Consider the following 26,978-nt stretch of genomic DNA (forward strand, 5'->3'; position numbering starts at 1 on the left):
TTATATATACACACAAAGTACTTAGAATAAATCATTATTAATTTAGCAACTGGTCCCTTTACTATACAGAAGGTCATTTCAGGGTTCACAAAAGGAGATACATCCATTTGTAGCAACTTAATGCAATTTCAAATTGCCAGCAAAAAACATGCAAACAATGCTGATTCTTAGAAATGGAAATCTGCATATTTTTTCCAAGGCACACTTCAAAGTAGCTGGTATCCATTTCGGGAACCCCGGCAAGTTATGACACAAATGCTTATTAATCCAAAAAACTGGGAAAAGAGAAAAGAGAAAGAAAAAAAAAAAAAAGTAGAGGCATAAGTGAATGAATGTGCAACACAAAATAGGAGTTAAGAAATCTATATGAATCATACTTAATATAAGTACATATATTCGTATTAAAATACACTTGAAGAATGAAGTTACATGTTATATATATATATATATATATAACAAAAAAATAATTTTGAAAAATTAAAATTATATATACACATATGTAATTTCATTCTAACTGTATTTTGTTAATATATACATATATTAACAAAATACACTTAGAATGACATCTATATATAAAAAATACAAATAACTGCAAATATATATATATATAATTACTTAAATTATTACATAAGTATACACGTAGAATTTAAATATATATTAAAATTAAATGTGTATATTTAAGTAATCTTTTAACATCTTTTGACAACCCAGGCAGAAAGTACAGAGAATTTAATTCGCAAGCACTATATTTAACCCTGTAACTTTCCAAGACACAATAAAACCTGTACATGGGGCTTACTGTTCTACTCGGGAGACTTCGCTGAACACAAATATTAGTGTTTCAAAATGATAAATTGTATTACAACGATGATATTTTCAGTAAAAAAAGTAATTTTTGCATTTTTCACACACAAATTGCATTTTTACTGACTATATTGTTGTAATACATTTAACGGTTTTGAAACACTAATGTTTGAGTTCAGTGAAGTCTCCCAAGTATAACAGTACCCCCAATGTACAGGTTTTATGGTGTTTTGGAAAGTTAGAGAGCCATATACAAGGCATGCATTTCATTTATTTATTTATTTTTTTATACATTGAAATTTGCCAGTCTGGTAATGTTGCCTTTGAGACCGTATGGTAGCCCAGGAATGAGAATTACCCCCATGATGGCATACCATTTGCAAAAGTAGACAACCCAAGTTATTGCAAATGGGGTATGTCCAGTCTTTTTTAGTAGCCACTTAGTCACAAACACTGGCCAAATGTTTGTTGTTGTTTTTTTGCTTTTTTCACCCAAAAAACAAATATGAATGCCAACTTTGGCTACTAAAAAGACTGGACATACCCCATTTGCAATACCTTGGGTTGTCTACTTTTCCAAATGGTATGCCATCATGGGGGTAATTCTTATTCCTGGGCTACCATACGGTTGTCAATGTGAAAAAAACCTGAAAGATTAAGTGAGCTATATTTGACCCTGTAAGTTTCCAAAACACAGTAAAACCTGTTAATGGGGAGGGGGAAGGAGAGGTACTGTTGGACTTGTGAAACATTGCTGAATACAAATATGTGCATTTTATTGCAGTAAAAGCCAACAGTATTATGATATGTACAGCTAAAATGTCAGGCGGAACTACACATTATAAAAAGAAATAAAAAAATCTTAATTTTAAAAAAAATCTATTATTTTATTTAATTTTATTTTATTTATAAGAAATTATGTTTCATATATGAATACTTCTGATAAATTAAAACCCTGTTTCTCCTGAACAAAATCATATATAATAAGTGTGGGTGCACTTAAAATGAAAGAGGTGGACAAACTATAGCGCAAATTCCAGTTTTTGTTTACATTTTGTTTTGATCAGAACGTGTACTATTGACTTCTTCCTGAAGTGGTTAAGCTTCCAACTTTGTTTTTTGTTAAACTGTGGCAGGTTAAGTAGCAGTTTAAGTATAAGAAAACTCAAACAGCAGATTGTATCAAACAGCAATAAGATTGTTTGTGTAGCTATGGTTATAAATAAACTGTAGGTACAATGTACACCACTTGGTGGCACTCTTGTATTCTGCCACCCCTTTGACCTTTGTGTTTAAAAAAATAAATGTAGTCAGAAAATCTAGTTAAAAGGGACACTAGTCACCAGAACAACTACAGCGTTCCCTTGTGTGCAGCACTGCCATTCAGTGTCTTTACCCTCTGCATGCAGACACTGAACTTTCTCATAGCGATGCACTGATTCAATGTATTTCTGTGAGGAGATGACGATTGGCCAGGGCTGTGTTTGGCTTGTGCTGGCTCTGCCCCTGATGGGCCTCTTTCAGTATCAACCTGGAAGGCAGATCAGGGGCAGAGGCAGCAGCTGCAGAGTTGAATACAAGTAAGATTTTACTATATTTAGGGAAGCAAGGGGGCTTGGTGGTGGTTTGAACACTATAGGGTCAGGAATACATGTTTGTGTTCCTGACCCTATAGTGTTCCTTTAAGACTTATGCAAAATGCTTTTCTAAGAGCACAAATTAGATTTTTGCCACTTTGCAATTTAATATTACTAAAGAGTGCAACATAATTAAACAAGAAGGAAACAATATATCTTTGTACACCGAGGAAGACTCTTAGTAATTGCATCTAGCATCCTCATTAATACAATGTTGCTGTAAGATGTGTACAGAACACTTACCTCTAGCACTGCAAATCCAAGTATAACATACAGTGAATATTCAAGGACTTTGTGAACCAGAGTCTCCAGAATATCTTCGCAGCCCTGTGTGTGATAGAAGATAGATAATGATATTACTAATCGCATCATGGCCCTTTAAACTTGTAAATATCAAATTGTTGGGGAGTAATTGTTACTTAAAAAATCAAGATTGGCCAATAGATGTGTGTTATGATACTATTGTAGACTAAAACAACAGCAGGGGATCATGCACACGATAAGAAGAGTTTAAGGCTAATGAAACGTGATATTACAACAAAAGAACCAAAGTGAAGTGGTCTCCTTACCGCAGTGTTAATTTTCTCCATGTTGGTCAGGTTTCCAGTGCAATTGGTTGCATTCTTCCTACAGCAGCTATAAGGCACAGAGTTATTTTTGCTGGCGATTTGCCATGTGCTGTTATGCCAGAATGTGTAATTCTTTACCCCACAACACTGGAGCTGCCAAAACAGAAATGGTACCGGAACACATTAGAGCAATCATTCCGCCAAGGGTTCAGCATACATTGACTAGAATGCTCAAATAAATAAATAAAAACTACTTGCACCTCAGAGTCTTATATATCTGCCATGTAGAGTGAAACTTGGAAATGACTAGCTAGCTATACAATTTTCCAGAAATTTGGTAGATTCTAACTGTAAATTTTTCTGATCCTGACAGTAGAGGCCCCCTTGTGACATTCCCAGCTCAAGAACCACAATGTGCACCCATTGCTTTATTGCAGAGTTTAGCAATTTTGGTTTCACTCCATTCATTATGGTCCATCATTAATTTATAATAGGGGTAGTAAAGGAACACTAACATTACATTTAACACTACATAAAAACAAACAAAAAAAAACAAAACACAGCAGTGACGAACTGAACCTAGTCACAGGTGCTTGGAGCGGCCTGCTGACCAACCTCTTACCAAAAGCCTGTGGGGCCTTAAAAAAAAAAAAAAAAAAAAAAAAAAAACACACAACTATGTGAACAGACTAGGTTTGTGGGATTTTATATTTGGTTCGGGAACAGCCGCACGATCCGGAGACCACACTGGAGCCATTGTTAAGCCTAATTGCTACTTTGTAGCAATTTCCACCGCAGTGTTCATCTGGGAAGCCGCAATTCCTATGGACGACCACGAGGTGGCGGCCATCTTGTTCGCATGAAAGCAGGCAGCGGTGTTTGTATTAAATTGGTTTTTATTCAGTTAAAAACATTATAACTGACATATAACAAGGGTGTGAAACGTTGCGTCGTTGCCTACACAGAGGCTCAGCACGGTAATTTACGGTGTACTTGCATGTGCCTTCACAGAGGCCTGGTATTGCATCACAATATAATATCAAGCTTCCATACGGCATATAGGTTCAGATCCGTGTATATGCATTATAAGCCACCTGGTGTGACTATCCTAGATTATTCATTAACCACGATATCCGTATCCGGCTCAGTGCTGCGTGAATCGTATGGTCACAGTTGGTGCGGCATTGGTTGTGCATAGACTTATTGTTTTAAATCATTTTTTTTATTGTCATCACATTGTATTTGTGGAATTCAAACATGGTATTGTAAAAGCATATGGTCGCCTATGCAGAGGCGTTAACATTGAAACAGGTAAATTGAACATGTGTAGTTAGTTTAATTAAGCAGGTGCGTACTTCAAGATACATTGACTAGGCAGGTATAACCTGGTGTGATATGGGTCTGTGTGGTTGTCCTGGTTTAACTGGTTTGCGTAGTTTTGTGATAGTTGGTTTGTGTAGATATTTTTTTGGTTATCTGGTTTGTATGGTCGCCTGACGTTAGCTGGTTTGTGTAGGTGCTCATTGGGAGCTAGTTTATGTAGTAATCAAGCAACGTATGTCACTACTGGTTGTAGTGTCAAGTGCGTTGCTGATGGTCCTTGGCGAGCACTAGAAGCATCTTTTGACGGAGGTACCCAGTCTGGGTGGCAGGCGTTCCGTTACAATGGTGTTCTAGTGCGGTGCTTATGGTGCTCGCAAGTACTAGGAAGCAGCAATTGACGGAGGTACCCGGTCGGGGTGCCAGGCGGTCCGTCACAAACACCTTTTGTCCAGCATCACCCTGCTTTTGACATCGCAGTCACTTCACCTGCTGTGAGATTATCAATGATGATAATCTTGGGCCAATCCAATGAATCTCAGAACATTTGATTTCATTATGCGAAGATGTGATAATGCCAATTGTGAAGATTTTCAACAGTGTCACCAGAGGTCATCTGACTGACAGTCACTAGAGGCATATTGACAGACAAATGTAATGGGCAATACTTACATTTGTCAAACTGTAGAAACACACAGTGCATTTGGTGCTTAGAGTATCTCTAATGCATATATGGTAAAAACAGCATGTCCATTTGTGTATTTATAGACTATAAAATGTGCCAACATCCTAGGCAAACTAATTAAGACATACATACCCGAACTCATGATATTCACTTTATAACAAGTACACGCATATTTTTTTTTAATTTGCCATATTTTAAACATTTCCCCTAACAATGTTCCAATACCTGTTCTTGCATAAAATCGACTGGCGAGCTCTGTGGACTTTTTCCATCGTATTCCTGGAAAAGCTTGTTCATGTTCTCGTCCAGTTCTGGGTCTATCTAAAAATGTAAAAAGAAATGCAGACAGACATGATTAACTCATTCTTGAGGTTGCAAACAACTAAATATATTTGTTTATTGGGTTTTCCTGGCTACTTTCTGGACAACAATTTATTTTAAGGGTCCATAATGGCAGGTAAAAGAAGGTTCGCGTTAAGAGCAATCTAAACTCAAACTCACAGAGAGAGCAACGTGGAATGCAAGTCACTACTAGAAGTCCCAATCAAGACTTGAGAATATAACACTTATAAGAGGGGACAGTGAAAACTAATCAACCTTAACAGTGATGGAGCATCGGAAGAAACCTATGCTGCTCCAGAATCAGCAAATTCATATTGTTGGTCAAAGCTTTAAATCTTTAGATTCATAAATGCAGAATATTCACTATACTCCGAGGACAAAATAACCCAGATATTGAAAATACTCATGATCCTTCATAAATTTTTTTATTTTATTTTTTATCCCTACCTCCTCTAGATTGTTATGTCCTTGAAACTGGGTCTTCAACCTATTCTACCTGACATTTGTAGTTCTCATTTGTGGTTAAATCCCCTTTTTAACATTGTGACATGCTGCACAATTCCTAATAAAAATTGAAAAAAAATTTGGTTCAGGGATTTCACCACACACTGTGAAATCATCTGTCATCAAAACAGCTCACAGACAAATGGTAATTTAAAGTAACACTATAGGGTTAGGAACACAAATATGTATACCTGACCCTATAGTGCAATACCCACCATTTAGGTGGTTGGCGCCCCTAAAAGTTTATAATAATAAAAAAAAATTATAAACTCACCTTATTCAGCGTTGCGTGGGTCTGCCGGCGCTGGCCCCGCCCCCATCTGAGGAAAATGCAGCGTCCCTATGCAGAGCGTGGAGACGCTGAACGGCACTGCTGCCTACTGTGCAGCACTGAGCCAGGAAGCACCCCCAGTGGCCATCTGAGGAGTGGCCACTTGGAGGTGTCCCTAGGAGCAATGTAAACACTCGGAAAAGGCAGTGTTTGCATGAAAATGCATGAAGGCAATGATTATACTCACCAGAATAACTACATTAAGCGGTCGTTTTTCTGACGACTATGGTGTCCCTTTAAGGGAGTTTTGTAAAGTCGGAACAGAGGAGGTTGTGTAGATAGCACATAAAATGTGTGTAATAAAAATATTGCAGATCTGATTCTAAAGCAATGGTTACATATGGCATGAAATTAAACAAGCCTTTTTGTGTGCTTCACCAGCAATTTTCAAAAAGATGTCACCGGAATGTGAACCAGGAGATAAAATAACACATTTTCCTTTTTTAATTTTAACCACATTCAAACAAACAAGCACACTTGTTCAAGCAGCACAGATTACAACATGCAAAAACACACACACACACACACACACACACACACAAAAAATAGAGAGTGAGAGACAGTTATGAATGTAAAAGAGAAAACAAGAGATAGTTTCTTTCAATGTATGATATTAGTCCTTTGAAATTTATATTGTAGCTCTATTGATTTCTAAAAGGACAGTGGTACTTAACAGTTATGCCATAGTATACAATGCTGGAGATTAACACACACAAAACTTACTTTATCCTTGTAGATAAGCCCTAAAACAAGGCCAGTTATTCCAGCAGCAAATATGATTGAGGTCAAGAACATAAACTGAAAAAGAGGAAATAAAATGGTGAAAATACGGTTATGTATCAGCATGAAGCATTAGTATTCTACCAATTTAAAGCAAGTCCTGTTAAAAAAAGAGAAAAAAAAAACCTTTGCATTACTGACTAAATCTGTCAAACCATTTTAACAGTGCTTGAGCGGATATGGTATGAGAAGAATAGAGAATAGAATGTTGTAGATCCAGTGGGGGGAAAGCTGGGAGATGCAATGTCCTCATAGCATCCATAGGATTGGACAGGGGCAAACAGAAAGTGGGATCCAGCTTCCTTCCAAATATGAGTAAATGTAAGGCTGCCTCACTTTGTGTTGCTGTTGGTAAAACAAGGGCCAACTTGCCAGGCACCACCTCTGTGAGCAGCCATTTGTCACTTGACATTTAAAACCTGTTGCATTTATTCACTGCAATACAGTGCCAGTTAACTCAAATCTTTAATGTACTCTTAAAAATATAGATTTACTGAATCAATGCGTAGATAACACATAGTTACAAGAAGCATTACTTGGGGATAACAGTGCCCCTTTCACAAGGTTTTTACAGCTATAGCTTTATATTTCTGTATAATGAGATATTGGCACAGCTCCAGTTTGCTTGTTTTATGCATAAGGATACAGGTAATTTTTGCACTGTGTGTGTCCAACCACAATTTCGATCTCATTTATTGTACCAACACATATTATACACAGTTTTTTTGGTTTGTTTTTAAATGACAAAAAGGGATTTAAATTTGATGTGACATACATAAATTCCCATTTATTATAAACACACGTATAGGGGGGTGGGGGGTGTGTGTGATAGATATAGAGATTATATATATATATATATATATATATATATATATAAATTCACAGGTTTGGCAAGCCTAACAGCTTAATGTAGTTGTGCTGGCGAATATAGTCAGCCCCTGTGTGCCATTTTAATGTAAAAACTACAGAGTGGAGACGCTTAACATTCCCCATAGAGATGCATGGATTCAATGCATCTCTAGAAGGAGATGCTGATTGGCCAGTGTGGGAGCTCAGGCAGAACCCCACTGCCTGAACCAGCCCTCCCGGGCGATGTGATCGAGAGGTCATCGCGATCACATGGCCGGAATAGCTGGCTTGTGCAGTGCCTGCAGGGGGCCTGCCTAAGCTCTCAGGCAGTCAGTCACCTTAGTGCCTTAATACAGTACATAAAAGAGTACTTTGATCACATACATAATATATATTCCAAGAACTTTTACATGCACATAAGCCATTATTGAAAAGTGTAATGTAATATATATATATATATATATATATATATATATATATATATATATATATATATATATATATATATATATATATATATATATATACACACACACACACACACACACACACACACAGGTTTAAATTTGTTCCAACTGTATTTTGATATTAATATACATATATTTAAATCAAAATACATTTAGAATGACATTATAAATACATATATAGTACTCCACAAATAACAGTAAAGCATGTTACACAGAATGTAAAGATGTGAGCTTTAAATAAGAGTAGAGTAGGCAGACTTAACCCCTTAAGGACCAAACGTCTGGAATAAAAGGGAATCATGACATGTCACACATGTCATGTGTCCTTAAGGGGTTAAACAATAAAAAAAAATAGAATTCACTGTACATTACACAATCACTGTATATAATTTTGTACAAAGCATTTGGACTAACTGTACATTACACAATGACAGCTAGAGTGACTATAAGACAAGTAGCTGTTTTTACATCAAGATCGGATCTTCGTTCATTTCTACAGTCTGTATATAGAAACCCACAACATGATTCAGGATAAATGGCATCGATTATAAAACACACATACATATGCAAGTGTGGACTTTTATTAAAGTACCACTATAGGTACCCAGACCACTTCAGCTCAATGAAGTTGTCTGGGTGCTAGGTCCATCTAGTGTTAACCCTGCAGCTGTAAACATAGCAGTTTCAGAGAAACTGACAGCCGCTATTGGCGCTTCCACACTTCTCACTGTGAAAATCACAGTGAGAAGATGCTAGACGTCCATAGGAAAGCATTGAGAAATGCTTTCCTATGGACTGTTTGAACGCGCGCAGCTCTTGCCGCGCATTCGGCGCCGACAGAGGGCCGAGAGTTCCCCAGCGCCGAGGGAGCCTGGCGCTGGAAAAAGGTAAGTGTTTAACCCCTTCAGCCCAGCAGGAGTGGGACCCCAAGGGTGGGGGGACCTAAAGACCATATAGTGCCAGGAAAATGTGTGTTTTCCTGGCACTATAGTGGTCCTTTAAAGAATTAATATTCCAACCACATTAAACACTGTATACTTACACATCCCAATCCGAAGCTGGATTCCTGAACTATAGCGAAACAGCCGAAGAAGCCAATGATGAGCATGATAACAGCGATAAATAGGATGACAACAGCTGGAAGAGTTACATAGTAGTTCCCAAGGAATTCGGCATATTGTCTGTAGGTCAGGATAACTTTCAACGCAACGTAAAACAGTCCTGATGCGGAAGCCTGGGATGAAAAAAATGAAAATACTTTATTTTTATTATCTGTCTATAATGTAAACTTTTTCTCTAACAGTCAGGGCATAATCACGTTGCAAAACATCAGGTAGGTAAATGACAAAGATTTTTTATATTCTTTTAGAAACTAGCATTATCACACAGGTACACTACAAACATGCCACTTCCACCTTTAAAATGAAGTTACAAAGGAAGAAATTAGAGTAATTACAGCTAAACAGACTAGAGTAACCTCTACCTTACATACCTGTCTCTTCCTCTCTCCTAAAGGGCAGCACTCTACAACTCTCCTCCAGCTCCGCTTCACTCCCACCTTTTTTGATTGCCATTTCCTGTCCTAATGTGTTTTATACCCCACTTCCTATAGACTGTAAGCTCGTTTGAGCAGGGTCCTCTACAAACTATCATTCCTGCAAGTTTTCTTGTAACTGTCCTATTTATAGTTACATCCCCCCCTCTCAAAATATTGTAAAGCGCTGCGGAATCTGTTGGTGCTATATAAATGGCAATAATAGAATGTTTTTGGATTCAAAATAAAAACAACTTCTTAATAAAATAAATATCTTTAAAGTTGTGATCATATAGGACAATTAAATCAGATATAACCGCATATAGCACAAGGTTTATCCAGTAAGTATCAAGCTTCTATTCCAGAGGGAACATACTCATGGTAAGCTTGCTTGAGCAGACCTCTCCACACCCTTTACATTAAAATAAATAGTACTATCCGTGAGGAACCCAAAAACATAACCACAAACCTGAGAATCGTGGAAAAACATGTATTCGTCATTTCAAAACCTGGTCAAGGCAGTAAGGGAGATGTAGAGACTGAAAGAGAGAAGTAGTGGCTGCCATGTGCATTTCCGGTCTTCCACAGGTGCAATGCAGTGGATACATTGAGGTAAACACTTCTCAATGTATTCATGCACGTGTTACTCACACAGCATTATTTTACACATACAAGACAGAGTAGCTTTAACAAATTGAGCAGAAAAGCAGGACAAAGGAGGAAGTGCAATTAATAATGATATATTTAGGATTAGGTTCCCATTTCTGAATAATGAAAGGAGCACCTTGTGTATCAGTATGTGTCCGTCCATAAGCTAGAGAAAGAAAGTGTGTGTGTGTGTGTGTGTGTGTGTGTCCGTGTCCGTCCATAAGCTAGAGAGAGAAAAAAGTGAATATATATATATATATATATATATATATATATATATATATATATATATATATATATATATATATATATATATATATATATATATGTATTAAGGCCTTTTGGCCTGTAATTGTGGGAGGGGCGTATGACACACCTCTTCCCTACTTAAGGGACACCCCTTACCTGGCTCCATATCGTTCGAGGTCAGCGCTGCATCATTTCCACTTCCGGGTCATCCAGACGCCATTTTACCTGATTACTCCATGAGGTTTTTTAAGCAGAGCTGTGTCAGGAATCCAGCCATAGGCTTTTCCGGCCTACCACCTTCTTTCTTCAATCCATCGCCGTGGATGGTGTCAAAGTGACTCACAAACTGTAAGTCAACCTACCCGTTATGCCAGGCATCAGTCCCACGGCACCATGCACGGGTCAGGTCCTCACTTTACGGCTGCATTTTGTCTAAGTCTGTTCTAAAACCATTGCATGTTCATGCATATCATTCGTTTAAACCCCCTACCGGTCTTTGGGTGTACTACAGGCTTCTTAGACATTATTGCATTTCATGTACAAACCAACGTACCACTGCATTTTCGCCTACACACTGACCCCTACCGGTCATTCAGTGTACTACAGGCTTCTCAGACATTATTGCATTTCATGTAAAAACCAACCTTGCTTCATTTAAACGATTGTCATTTCGGTTTGTGTTTTCTGGTCGGCACTTATTCATAGTATATTCTATGCACGATTGCTGTTCGCATTAAAATGCATACGGTTAAGCTATTCATGCCAACTTCTGTTTCCCTTCATACTAAGATTCGGTTATTCTGCTATGTATTCACATAGATCTTTTTCGTGAGTTACATTTCATGTATTTACATTTGGTTAAAAAGTTGCTTGGTTAAATAGACAGACCATTTTCATGCTATTTTTAAGGTATCACTTATTACATCAAGGGTATGAAACCAGCTAACATTTCTGTTTAGACATTGGACTCCCACGCTTACTAGAGTTTTTTTTTTATAATTATCCATCTCATTACAATTAAATCAGCCTACGTTACAGGCCTCATTTCTTTGTTGTTAACCATGACACAAGGATTTAATTCCTTTTCATGCATACTCGGGTTGAATCACACGTACAGATCCAACCAATCATACGTTTCCTGCACAGTAATCGGTTAAACTTTCAAATACCGTATATACTCGAGTATAAGCCGAGTTTTTCAGCCCATTTTTTGGGCTGAAAAACCCCAACTCGGCTTATACTCGAGTCAAGGTCTGTATTATGGCAATTTACATTGCCATAATACAGACTGGGGGAGAGGGGGGCTGGCAGAGCTGTACTTACCTCTCCTGCAGCTCTCTCCTCCTCCGCGCCGTCCGTTCAGCACCTCGGTCAGCTCCCAGTGTAAATCTCGCGAGAGCGGCGGCTCTCGCGAGACTTACAGTGTGAGCTGATAGAAGGAGCTGCACGGACGGCGCAGAGGAGGAGAGAGCTGACAGGAGCTGCAGAACAGGTAAGTTACAGCTCTGCCAGCCCCCCTCTCCCCCCCACTGAACTGCCACTGGACCACCAGGGAAGGAGAGCCCCCCTCCCTGCCATGTATCAAGCAGGGAGGGGGGTCGAAAAATAAATAAAAATATAAATAAAATAAGAAATAATAATAAAAAATAATAATAATAATAATAATAAAAAAAATAATAATAAAAAAGGGGGTATAAGGACCACTGTGGGAGGGGGGGGGGGGTATAAGGACCGCTATGGGAGGGAGGGGGGGTATAAGGACCACTATGGGAGGGAGGGGGGGGGATAAGGACCACTATGGGAGGGAGGGGGGGGGATAAGGACCACTATGGGAGGGAGGGGGGGATAAGGACCACTATCGGAGGGAGGGGGGTGGGATAAGGACCACTATGGGAGGGAGGGGGGGAGAAAAGAAACACTATGGGAGGGAGGGGGGGATAAGGACCACTATGGGAGGGAGGGAGGGGGGGGGATAAGGACCACTATGGGAGGGAGGGGGATAAGGACCACTATGGGAGGGAGGGGGGTTAAGGACCACTATGGGAGGGAGGGGGGTTAAGGACCACTATGGGAGGGAGGGGGGGATAAGGACCACTAGGGGAGGGGGAAGTAAGGACCACTAGGGGAGGGGGAAGTAAGGACCACTAGGGGAGGGGGGTGAAGGAACACTAGGGGAGGGGGGTGAAGGAACACGGGGGTGGGGAGGTAAGGACCACTGAGGGAGGAGGAGGGGAGGTCAGGACATATGGGGGGGGGGCAAATATCCTTGCACCGGCCCTGCACACACTGCATTCATACACACGCTGCACTCATACACACACACGCTGCACTCATACACACACACGCTGCACTCATACACACACACACGCTGCACTCATACACACACACACGCTGCACTCATACACACACACACGCTGCACTCATACACACACACACACGCTGCACTCATACACACACACACGCTGCACTCATACACACACACACGCTGCACTCATACACACACACACGCTGCACTCATACACACACACACGCTGCACTCATACACACACACACGCTGCACTCATACACACACACACGCTGCACTCATACACACACACACGCTGCACTCATACACACACACGCTGCACTCATACACACACACACGCTGCACTCATACACACACACACGCTGCACTCATACACACACACACGCTGCACTCATACACACACACACGCTGCACTCATACACACACACACGCTGCACTCATACACACACACACGCTGCACTCATACACACACACGCTGCACTCATACACACACACGCTGCACTCATACACACACACGCTGCACTCATACACACACACGCTGCACTCATTATACACACACTGTAAATAAATATTCAATTAATATATTTTTTTTAGGATCTAATTTTATTTAGAAATTTACCAGTAGCTGCTGCATTTCCCACCCTAGTCTTATACTCGAGTCAATAAGTTTTCCCAGTTTTATATTCGGGTCGGCTTATACTCGAGTATATACGGTACTTATTTTACACGATCTTAGGTTGTCTATTTTGTTTCAGTTTGCTTAATATATATATATATATATATATATATATATATATATATATATATATATATATATGGTTTTAATAAGTTATTTTATTTTACAATGCAGATATTACATGTATATTACTGTTATAGTTAGCCTACATTACGGCTCCTTTTTCTGTCATGCTCGTACGACATACCACGAGTTCAAGGACACGGTCCTATTTTCAAAGAGTATAATGGAGATATGATGTTATTACAACCATGTACATTACGATTACATGGCACTAACTATTCAGGCCATTTCTTATCATGCTCATACGATATACCACGAGTATATAAGAACACGGTCCTACCTTCCACAGAGGGTTTCGGGTTGAATCACACGCATTGGTTCAACCACTCATACGTCACGTTACAACATTTTCTGCACAGATTGTCATTTCACATAATTTCACATGGCATTTACAAACTCAGGCCTTTTCTTGACACACTCAGACGACGTAACACGAGTATTCAAGAACACGGCATATACGTCTCACAAGACTTTCGGTTTTTGAATCACACGTTCTGGTTCATACATTCATACGTCACTTTACAGCAACATTTATGATTCTGCATATTGTCACTTCACATTAAAAAGTCCCTTGCATTCCCAGATCAGTTTAGTGACATGCATATCATCTGATCACCTTCCATATATACACATTACACGGCCAATCCCCTGCTGCCAGGTATCGGACTCAGCGTAACGCTTGTCACCAAGCATGGGCAGTCATGTCACTATCATACTCATAGATTTTACACCTCCCAAACATACTGCTAGAAGCCCTAATCCCAGCCTATACAGATTACACAGGTCTCACAGGATCCATTCTCACTCTATCCCTTTTTAGGTTTATCCAGGTTTTCATACCTGTCGAATCTCAAAACTTCATACATACTACCAGGTACGTAAGCCTGCTCACGTGGTAGTTCACATACGTTTCATTCTTCTAGGCCATAGAGTACTGGCAAGTTAGGGGTATAGGCCCAAATAGGTACCTCCCTTCTTGGCATTTCTGCCTATCGTTTAGTGGTCCGCGAGGCCAACACCCCGCCTCAACGTTTCGGAGGCAAACGCCATCGGGCCACACGTGAGTTAGCCGCCTCGCAATATTATAGAGAGGGCCTCACCTGTCACTCCCTCCCCCTGTTTTCTTTTACTATCACCGAGAGGCCTACGATTCCTGCCACTACGACGGGTGGCCTCAATAACCCCTCGCGCCAACTCATAGACAGAGCCTCTCATAGCCACTTGGCAACTAGCAGGGCCTCACCTGTCACAAAACAAGATTAAATTTTCGCCTTTCAGGCCTAGTTAGCCTGCCAGTATCACCCCTGGGGAATCGGTCACTAAACCCCTTACCATGGCTGGGTCGGCCGCTGCGACCCCTCCAGCACTGGTTGAGTTGCAATCACTTTCTCCAGCCATCTGTTTCAGGGCACATGCTAAATCTGTGTCCAAATAAAATGTATCCCAAAGCTATACTTAACATAAATAAACATTTCTGTACTTACGACATTACTGCCACATCATTCATCTAGACATTTGGTGGAATTCATTATCTCGGGTCTATCAGAAGGATTCACACAGGCCTCATACACATGCCTTCCGGAATCCTGGAATGTCCCAATTTACAATCCGCACAACAAACCCTACAGCGGTGGAGACACTCATAGCCAGGAAGTGGCAGAGGACTTCCTATGGGGGCCCTTCTAGTCCCCTCCGTTCACCACATGGCGGACAAACCCCATCGGTATTGTCACGGGGAAATCTTCTCACAAACAGAGACTTATCATTGATCTATCAACACCTCACACCTCTGCCACTCCTAGTCTGGACTCCCTCATACCCTCTGAGGAATTTTCACTGCAATATTCCACCATAGATCACGCCATTACGGCTATCCTGCAGGCAGGGGCCGGAGCATGGCTCAGTAAGACTGATATCACAATGCTTTCAAGTTACTGCCTATCCACCCTACACTGTCACCTGCATGGTATCAAGTGGGCAGGGAACTACTATTTTGCTCACGTTTAACATTTAGGTTCCAAAGTAGTCCGGCCATTTTCGACGTATTCGCCGAAACCCTATGCTGGTTTTATTAACTGCCCTACAGTTATACATTATCTGGATGATTTCTTACTGGTCGAGGAGAATATTTCCCCTCCCAGTAGCCTAAAAGAAACCATCAGTCTATTCGAACATGTGAGTGTCCCAGTCTCCTCCACCAAGACTGAAGGACCAGATACCTTCATCACATTCCTGGGTATCATACTAGACTCAGCCACCATGCAAGCTAGCCTGCCACGCCCAAGGTAGGAAACATTCTGATCAACATAATCTCTACATACAACTCGGTACTTGCAACCGCAAGAATTACAGTCTTTGCTTGGGTCACTGAATTTTGCCATTCGCATCATACCTCAAGGCCGGGCTTTCATCTCAACTCCTTTACATGTTTCCCACTTTTAGACATGATGGACACAGGTCACCCCTGGATACCCAAGCCACGGCAGGCGTAATTATGTGGAGAAAATTTTTAACCACCTTGAATGGTAAATGACTCCTCACCTACCATTTGGTCAGACGCGGCGTCTACCACAGGTTTTGCAGCAATTTTTCAGGAACGAATGGCTTTGGGGCAGCTGGCCTTCAGAAGTTCAGGACCTGGAGGGTTTTTCCACTACCTCAGCTCTGTTTGAGATATATCCCATCGTGACGGTTGCCATGGCATGGGTGCATTTATGGGCAGGTTAGTCTGTACGTTGCTACTCAGACAACCAAGTAACTTGTCACATTATAAACAAGGCCGATCCAAATCACTGACTATTATGAGATTCTTGAGGAAACTCACTTGGCTGGCTGCATGTCATAATTTTCTCTTGTTTTGTATTCATGTTCCAGGTGTATGTAACACTGCTGCTGACAATTTGTCTCGCTTTCATTTCCAGGCTTTTCGTCAAATACTCCCGTCAGCTGCACTCACAGCCACGAACACCCCACTATTCCACCATCTAGTAATGGACTAGATGCTATTATGCAACATAGCAGAACATTGTCCCAATTAGCACTGTCTACTAATACCCGGGAAACTTACGATAGAGCTTTCATTTGATTTAAAGATTCCTTTCTGAACACAACATCTTACAACCTTTCATCGTGACATCCTGGTTGGGCTTTGCTTCTTTTTGCCACCTCAAACTCAAACTATCATACAACACAATCAAACCATATCTGACAGGCATCCAACATCACATGCTAACTTTACAACCAGACAAATCAAGTGTCCTCCTACCAATTAAGAACATCCTTAGGGGTATTCAGAGATCCGAACCCCCACGTACGGCCCAGAGGCTACCCATAGATTTCCATATTTTTAAAGACTTATACAATTCACTAGATTTAAACCCTTTGCCAACAACACAAACCTCATCGTTAAAACCGCCATATACGTAGCCTTGTTTATGGTTTCTTGAGACCAAGAGAATTTACCGCCATCAGCACAACACAGTCCACTCACATCCTACTTCATTCACACTTAACAAAACACATGGACTATTATATCTTGACTCTGCCTCACTCCAAAACCAGTCAACATGCACTTTCAGTAGAGGTTAAGTACTCTCCTACTCACAACAGGTGGAGCCCCGTCAAACTACTGGACTCATATACCCAGCCTAACAACGAACCACCATCTCAACCACTTTCAGTCTACAAGGTTCGGTACTCACTACCACCACCTTTATGACACACGTCAGGTCTTTACTTACACAGCTGGGCCTCAAATCAGCTAACTATTCGGGCCACTCCTTCCGCATAGGAGCGGCCTCCACAGCATCCAGTGCAAACATTCCAGTTCATGTTATCAAGTCACTAGGGCGCTGGAAATCATCGGCTTACTCTAAATACATACCTAACCCGGTACAAGAAGTAAGAAATGCCTTTTAAATTAGATTTTCTACTTTTGCCCTCTTTATTTACAGGCCTACCTCATCGTCGGTTCCGGCACACCACAACCGACTTGCTCTTTTAATACCATCCTACACTTATCAGTGTTTGTATCTTCTGTACTATCATGAGCCCTTAACACAAGTATTAAGGCCTTTTGGCCTGTAATTGTGGGAGGGGCGTATGACACACCTCTTCCCTACTTAAGGGACACCCCTTACCTGGCTCCATATCGTTCGAGGTCAGCGCTGCATCACCCTCCCACCCACTCCTCATTATTAACTCCTTTTCTCTTTACATTTCTTCTTGGTGGGCCCTCTTTATTTACAGGCCTACCTCATCGTCGGTTCCGGCACACCACAACCGACTTGCTCTTTTAATACCATCCTACACTTATCAGTGTTTGTATCTTCTGTACTATCATGAGCCCTTAACACAAATATATATATATATATATATATATATATATATATATATATATATATATATATATATATATATATATATATATATATATATATATATATATATATATATATATATATACATACACATACGTGAGAGTATCAGTGAGTGGCTTGCCCCCTTCCAAATCACACAGGAAAGGTATTTTTACTCACCTCTGAAAAGCATGCAGGGATAGGCTATAGACTCCAAAACAAGTACAATAAGCAGTAGTGGTTCTGATAAGTATATTGTCCCATTAAGAATGGTTTGATTGACGTTGAAAAATCTGGTCCCTAACTTTAGCTGGCTCCTAGATTCCAAGCAAATTTGTAAAGCCCTAGGGCAATATACAAATATAAACTTGGCAAAGGTCATAGGAAACCTCCAACACAATCCACAACATTGTGTCGGTCATAATAACAATGTATGATGGTAAGTTATGGTAAAACAAATGAACCAGCTACCAATGCATGTTTGCCTTTTGGAACCACTGTGGCTCCTCAGACCTTTTTGCCCTATATCAGCACTCAGAAAGAATTATCAAGGGCATAATATCTCCATCATTCCTGACATTTACCACACCTTCAAGCTGAGGATGTAAGATTTTACATATTACCCTGACTCACAAATTCCTTCTAACCATGTGTTGACCATATGGATGGCTACTGTTTTGAGTTATTTCCTTATATTGTTGTCAGACGAAATCACATGCTGAGATTCTGCATTACGGACAACTTCCCTAAATATAGATCAGCAGACGAGATCACACCAAGTACTCACACCACTGAACCACACCTACAAAGACAGCAACTTTTTTTTGCTTCTTTGAAACCACCAAAATGAACACTAAAAGAAGACCATCTTGTATTGATCTGTTGCTTCCAACAAAACTAAAAAAAAAAAAGTTACAGGAATAGGACAACAAGGACCTTGATAATGGTTATGCTTTATCTATTTATCTATAGGGTGTGTTTTGAGCTTGTGCACTTTAAGGTGCGGCTTTACCTTTTTATTTGCATATTGATTTACATCTATTGTAACACAGATTTTAGTATTTTAGCGCCTGTTTATCTTTTTTAATTATTTTATTTTCTAGTTATAACATTCCATTGGGGGGGGGGGGGGGGGGGAATGGGACTGGTAAAGAACAAGACACAGTGAAGAACTTTCGTAGAGTGGGACAAGTGAAATACACGAGTCAACGAAGGACCTTTTTGTTGACGATCGACACGGACATTAAGCAGCTTTGTTAGTGAAATATATCTCGGACTGTTGGCAAATGCTTCTACATCTGTATGGACAGGGGAGATTGAGACAGAGGCAGTATTTGCAAATAGTGATGGACTGCAAGAACTCTAATGGTTCTGCTGTGTGCCAGAGCTGGGCAATCATTCCATTAAGATCTTACCGACTACCGAGGGAGTGAAGGGTAGTGACATGGCAGAAATAGAATAAAGAGTTACAAATCAGCAATACCAACACAGTCACATAATGGCATTGCTTCTTTCACCATATCTAAAATGACAAAATTACAATAAAAAATATAAATATATCCAAAACACAATGAGACAGATATACATGAAGAATCCATGTTTGTGGTTTATTCTTTCACTGCAAAAGCAAATAAGCTCAACAAAACTATATCCCAGGGGCCAACTGTAGAATGAATGCTCTGTGTATCTGGTTCTAGAAAACCAACATTCATCATACAATACTGGTATATATTTAATTCATAAGACAGCTTTTGCGTAGTAACGATCTGATGGGTGGGTCACGTTATCCAACTAGTACTCCTAGCCGCTGCGGTAAAGGATGTTTATCACTTCCCTATAGGGATCACGTGTTTATTCCCATAACTCAGTTACGTAGTAGTCATCTATTTCTCAATGTTTTTTTATTTAGCATGATAAAGCAGTTCTTTCCTCTAGGCATCCTGCCAGAGCAGTACCAAGTTATTTCTGTAGGGAATGGAGATCAATGCAAGTACACTAAATTACTGCTAGAATATGCAATTCAAATGGGGCACTAATGGTACATTTTTTACGAAATTAACTATCCATAGTGCATTTCGCCTAGTACCTGGAGTGTCTCTTTGAGATGTTCCTCTCATCACGTCACGTGTAATGTTACATAGAAAGATCTTTTGTTTGAAAGAATAGAGCAGGTCACAAATGACTTCCATTGTGACTTATAAAATATAACACTTACTTTTGGCGTACTAACATCTGCTGCATTTACTGGTCATATTAAATATGTAATTTATACCATAGCCACAGTACCACTCATCACATAGGACGAGAGCAGTCATTGTACAGAAACAAAGCTGGGTTACATCTCCCTTCCCCTGGTGGTGGCTGGAGCAGAGCATAGCCTTTGTGTGGTGTTTTATACAGACAGAATACAGAAAACTAACATTCCCAGCTTTTTTATACATCAGACTCGGGGGTTAGTGGTCTAATAACTGCATCGATTTTTGCAAAGAAACTAAGCTGTCAGCCACCATGTGAAGCAAGACTTGCAGTAGGGTACTTTCCACACTATTTGTAGAGCCAACCAAATTCTTATAAAGGAGACCGTAAACTGTTGCCCAGTAGCGCTACGGTAAGGTATCAAGCTCTACTAAAACAGGTTGTATATTTAACATGGGACAGCACCATAACCAATACAGAGAGCTGAAGTGGTTATGGTGGTTGGAGTGTTTCTTTAGTTACTTATACAAGATCTATTGTTTGGGACAGTTTCTAATGTGGACCAATCCCTCTGGAAATTAAAATACTTATTACATTTCACACAGTGCTTGTGACACTTGCAGTTTTAAATTGTCCCATCCAACCACACACACACAGATACAGACCACTAAACCCATTAAAAAACAGGCTAATTTAACAGTCAATGTTTGTAACTAGGTAAGTCACTATTAAAATTCACAGCTTTAGACCTTTCCAAACAAGAAGACACACCAGTCTCTCAAAACATTTAAAAAGGCTATTTGTATACATCAACATGTCTGATCCACAACTAAAGGGAAAAAAAAAAATAATCAAACTGACATGGTAAACTTAAAATATCTCTCATTTCGAAACATGATTTTACTCACGTACAGAACACCACACAAAGGCTATGCTCTGCTCCAGCCACCACCAGGGGAAGGGAGATGTAACCCAGGAGAACGGAGTTGCTATAATAGGGGCTTGATGCAACACCAGCTGAAATCAATTGGTGGGATTTAAGTGGTATAAAATGAAATTTTAGGACTTAGCAGGAGAATATGATCATTTTATTTACTCAAACTTCTCATGCAGACAGCAATACCGTACTATCATCCACATCAACGTGTTTATGAGTTAACCACCAAACCGAAAAAAAAATAAAAAAATTGTAAATCTTTAACTTGCCTAAAGTTACAGGTGGGCTATTTAATCCTCAATGCAAATCATTATTTAGTGAAGAAACTCAGGAAGATAAAAAGGGGAAACAGCATAAAAATTAGTTATTATGTAATATTTTCTGTTCACAAAAACCACCACATACTTTGTCGCTGGAAGCCCAAAAAAAAAAAAAAAAAATGTAAAAAAATAAAATAAAAATACCACCATAGTAGCAGTGCAGCATAATTTAAAGCATAAAAAAATCCATTACTGACTCTATGCCTGCGCGGATGGGCGGTTTTCTTGGTAATGCCATGTTTTTATTATGAAGGGAACATTTCATTTTGGACATAGATTGTTAGCTGGCAAAGACCACCGCCGGTCCTAAAGGGGATAGAACAGTTTTAGAGAAAGATTGAAATCCAAATGAAACAAAAATCGTATTCTAAGGCAGGAATAAGTTGGCTGTAATGTACGTGGCTCCTATCTTAATGATAAGATACAGTTATACATACTTCTAATTATTCAACGTTAAAATGCAAATCAGTAGAATGCAGCGTATGTATTGGATAAGCTTGTTGTCTGGTAATAGAAGGGTTAATAGGGAAGAATGTATACTCAGCAATATCATTATTTTGTAACAAAACTTTCACTGATTGTAACCAAGGGTTTCTAAGCCAGCAGGTGTATGGAGTTGTCCCACTCCCAATGTGAGGAATAATCCTCCTCCCAATTAGAAGAGTCTGCTTTCCTGTAAGTAAAATAGGCCCCCAAAAAATAAAAAATGTATGCCAAGCCTGCTTGCCTTTCTGTATTATTTATTATCACTGATATCATGTATCGATTCAAGATTTTGATGTGTATGCTCTCAGAACCAGTCAGGACCACTTCTCCTCTATTGGAATAAAGATCCTTTACTCCCACTATTCCGGTCTCTGACTGGTGAATTGGAAAAGGCTTTTCAGAGGGTATTGGCTCTATGGCGAACATGTATGAGGGGTCTTTCCAGATAGACTGTGTTTTGGTTGGCTATGTGCCAATTATGGTGGGTCAACAATTCCCTTGGAACATGGAGACATTTACAGCATAAACAATTATTACCGAATTTGCCTTGCATTAAAAAAAAAAAATTTATAATATTATAATAATAAAACACATTTAAAAAAAAAAATAACCTTTACTTCCCTATCCAATAAAAAAATCTGAGCTAAATACAATTGTTCGCACTTCTATGGTCTGAGCATGTCTGAGATTGTATTATCTCTCACAATATCGTGTATTATGCTGACTTATGGGTTGATTTAAAAATAAAATATACAGAAAGAGAAGATAAATAATCTTAATATAAAAAGCAAGTGGCATTACTTACCAAGTAAATCAAGCTGAGAAGACACAGGAATGTTTTAGAGGTGATCACTCCGAGCCCCATTGTTGTGTGTCTATTCTCTCTGTATAGTGAGCTTGCAGTGTGCGTGTGTATCTTTACCAAGCTACGAGCACTCACTGAGCTCTACAGAGAGCATCTCATGGCAAGCAGGATCCCTGCAGAGTCATATGACCTTCCCACCTAGAGTCACATGACCAGCAGCCTCCCTGGATAGCCCCAAATAGCCTGGTTAGTTTCTAGAACTGGCAAAGGGTTTACTATGTTACAAATAGGGATCTGTAGCATTACTATACGTATCACGTGGTCTTCAGTTAACAAAAATAGTCATCATCAGTAAGTATGTGGAGCATGGTGAGGGTAGTTCATACAGGAAACCAGGGTTACCAGATCTGTCATGGTTTCCTTGATACACATTACTTCTTAAAATTAAAGAAATATTCAAAAATGCAAACGTGTTTCAGATATAAGAGTGTTTTAAAAACTATTTAGATGTAGCCCCCACCCCCTACAAATGAAAACACTGCCATTTCTCGAAAAAGGCAGTGTTTACACTGCCGGTCTTTTGCACTGCCGGTCTTTTGCATGCAATCCCCCCCATCTGCACCCCAGGTGGGGGACACCAAAGGCAGCTATAGTGCCAGGGGAAAAAAACTTTTTTCCTGGCACTATAGTTTCCCCTTTAATTGCTCAGAGCACCTGCCTTGCAAAAACTTCTCATTGAGCTGCTTTGGGAAGTCTGTTTATTGGACAGCCACAGAAAGTCTGGGCGGGGTTAAAACAGGAAGGTTTGCAAAGGCTGCAGACAAGAAATCTGCAGCTTTTGAAAACGGTTTTTAGATATAATTAAAATGACAAAATGCGTAATTGAACATGTCCAAGTTTCCATTTTGGGTATATCTACTAAATAGTGTTTTTCATTTATTTTGTATTTGGGCTGTATTTAATTTATTAGTCTGTGTCCCTTTAAATTGTTATATACAGATCATTTGATTCCTTTATTTTCCTCTGTATCTTCCTCTGATATTTTAATTCACCATCTTTAGTGTGAATTTCATCCAACCTAGATAGCATGGCTTAAGAGCCATGGGCTAACCTACCCCAGCACTCTCAGCCAATCACAGCCATTCTTGTGGATGAAACTGACATTGATAATGTGATATTATTATAATTATTATTGGCATTTATATAGCACCAACTTATTCTGTGACGTTTTAGAATATTATAAAGGGGAAAATTCAACAATAAAGGGGATAATTACAAAATGTTATAGGGACAATAGGTTGATGAGGACCAGGGCCGGCCTTAGGAGTGTGCGAGGTGTGCGGCTGCACAGGGCGCCATGCGGCTGACACAGCTCACACATTACCTGCCAGGATAAAAATAAAACAAAAATTGCGGCAGGGGTGGTGCTTACCGTATGGCGGGGCGGAGCCAAAAGTGCTGTGTAACTGCTGCAGGGGAAGCAGGAAGGAGTCCCTGCTTCCCCCCAACAACCAGAATCCAGGAGCTGCACTGGTTGTCTGCCTCCACAAGGAACAGAGGTAACTATGTGTGATTGTCTGCCTGTGTGCGTGACTGTCTGTGTGTTTGACTGTCTGCCCTTTTCTGTGTGTGTGACTGTCTGTGTGTTTGACTATCCCTGTGTGTGTGTGTATGTGTGTGACTGGCTGCCTGTGTGTGTGACTGTCTGTGTTTGACTGTCTACCTGTGTGTATGATTGTCTGCCTGTATGTGTGACTGTGTATGTGTATGATTGTCTGCCTGTGTGTGTGTGTGTGTGTGACTGTCTGTGTGTTTGACTGTCTGCCTGTGTGTGTGTGTGTGTGTGTGACTGTGTCTGTGTGTGTGACTGTGTCTGTGTGTATGACTGTGTCTGTGTGTATGACTATCTGCCTGTGTGTTATTATTATTATTACAATTATTATTATTTTATTATTTATATAGCGCCAACAAATTCCGTAGCGCTATACAATGGGTGAACTAACAGACACATAATTGAGATCAGACCACTGGACATACAGGAGCAGAGGGGGTTGAGGGCCCTGCTCGATGAGCTTACATGCTAGAGGGAGTGGGGTATAGTGACACAAAGGGTTAAAGTAGGGGAATTAAATAGTTTGTTAGAGAAGGGTTTATTGAGTGCTTGTGATACCGGAGAAACTGACGGAAGCGAAGCACAGAGAGATGGACACAGGTTTCTTCAGGAAGGAAGAGATTCTTTATTGGATCACCGATCGGGACTCAGAGGGACTAGCGTCACCAAAATACCACAAGTTCTGAGCCCCGGACAATAGTGCAGGCTCCTTATATAGGCACATAACTCCTCCCATATTAAGCTCCACCCGCACATTCTCTTGACCAATCAACACAAATAAGAATTAACTTCCTGTTTGACCGCATGGCTTGTCCAGCACAATGGAGGAGGGGGAATACTACATCCTGTATTCTTGCACATGCTCCGTACACTACTGATCGTATCTTGCCTCGTGCAACCAACTGATCGATACGTCAGCATATGCACGTACACATGCCACGTGGTAATCTCGGCCTACTAAATTTATTTTTACCGAGATTCCACCACATTCCCCCCTTTGATGCCTCTTGATATTTCACAATTACTTGAGGCATCACTTAACCTTGGTTTGCATACACCGCAAGTTACCTTGAACCAGACCAGACTTATCTTATGATGTGAATCTTTTAACACTCATCTTCCTGCATTGGTTCTCCCTGATCTAGAGCCTTATACTTATAAATCGCCATTATCTGTGCAGCAGCCTTCCTCTCTGCTATATTTTCTATCAGGCTTTGCACAGACCTAACTACTAAGGGTATAAGACACGGCAGGAGTAGACACAACATTAAAATCAGTAGGACTCCACCTACCACTGCCTTAAGCCCTCCAAACCACTCATACCAGCTACCAAACCAACTACTTGGATTGTACCCTTTCCATACCTGAGTAGGCACATGCGCTAGTTTAACCATATGGCTAGTAAGCTCAGCTATTGCTTGCCCTTCGTCATCTATTTGAAGACAGCAATTGCTCAGGTTAAACTTCCCACATACACCTCCCTCTACTGCCAAAAGGTAATCCAAGGCTAATCTATTTTGGTAGACTGCTGTCCTCATCCTGGTGTTATGCTTCGCTAGAAGATTGAGCGCTTGTGATGTCTCGTTGGTGATAATCTCAACCACCGCCTGTAATCTTATAATTCGGTTGAGCATATAAATAGGGGTTCTGTAACCAAAGGTACCATCTTCTGCCCACGTGGCTGGCCCATAATAATCTATGATACGCTGGGGAGGCCATTCATCATCTTCCCAGGCGCCTATCTCTATGGGTCCCCTTTTCTTCCTATGATTCACATCATACACTTTAACACCTAAAGTCTCACCTGTTTCAATCGGTAACAAGAAGAAGGATGGTTTGAGCATACCCAACACACATGCCCCTTCCCAGTCCTGTGGCAACTCCGAATAGGCTTTCTTACCACAGATCCAGTACAAATTTGCTGGGGCTCTCCAGGTAGATGTGATGGATAAATCAAACCACACATCCTTTAAATTGGCGTATCTAGCAAACGGGTTGGATGGTTCTGAGACATTTGAAGCCGACCACCAAGTTGTATTCTTTGTATCATCATCATAAGCTTTTTGCCCTAGACAAGTTAATTCTCCTACAGAAGTGTTATACATTATTCCTTTCCTTGCTATGCAAACATAACCTATGATGGAGGTCTTTAATCTCCACTCAGATTTACCTCTAACACTCATATGATAATCGGCTTGTGTAGATATTAGTTGGTCAACTGCCTCAGAACCGGACATTACCTCCTTTGCTTCCCAAGGCCATTGGTCTCCCATGTTAGTACCTCCACACACATAGCAGTTGGTAACATTAAGACTACCGGCAATACTTTCAGCTAAATCAATAAACAGGTTTTTAGCATTATGGGGGATCTTATTATCTATACTCATCTCTTCATAAAAGGAATGGTATACTTGATGAGTTTGGGAGGATACCGTATCAGT

The 26,978-nt window shown here is 40.3% G+C and overlaps 1 protein-coding gene across 1 annotated transcript; it reads right to left on the minus strand.

Annotated features, from left to right (window-relative positions):
* Positions 1 to 23,141, minus strand: LOC134612441 (tetraspanin-36-like). The gene is made up of 7 exons (XM_063456799.1): positions 22,926 to 23,141; positions 9,331 to 9,522; positions 6,916 to 6,990; positions 5,241 to 5,336; positions 3,011 to 3,163; positions 2,685 to 2,768; positions 1 to 275 (listed from the first exon to the last, which is right to left on the minus strand). The coding sequence occupies exons 1-7, from the start codon at positions 22,983 to 22,985 to the stop codon at positions 207 to 209; spliced, it is 729 nt and encodes a 242-aa protein (XP_063312869.1). The 5' UTR covers positions 22,986 to 23,141; the 3' UTR covers positions 1 to 206.
* Positions 23,142 to 26,978: the final 3,837 nt, after the last annotated feature.

Source organism: Pelobates fuscus, chromosome 5 (genome assembly GCF_036172605.1).
Source record: "Pelobates fuscus isolate aPelFus1 chromosome 5, aPelFus1.pri, whole genome shotgun sequence".
Lineage (NCBI taxonomy): Eukaryota > Metazoa > Chordata > Amphibia > Anura > Pelobatidae > Pelobates > Pelobates fuscus.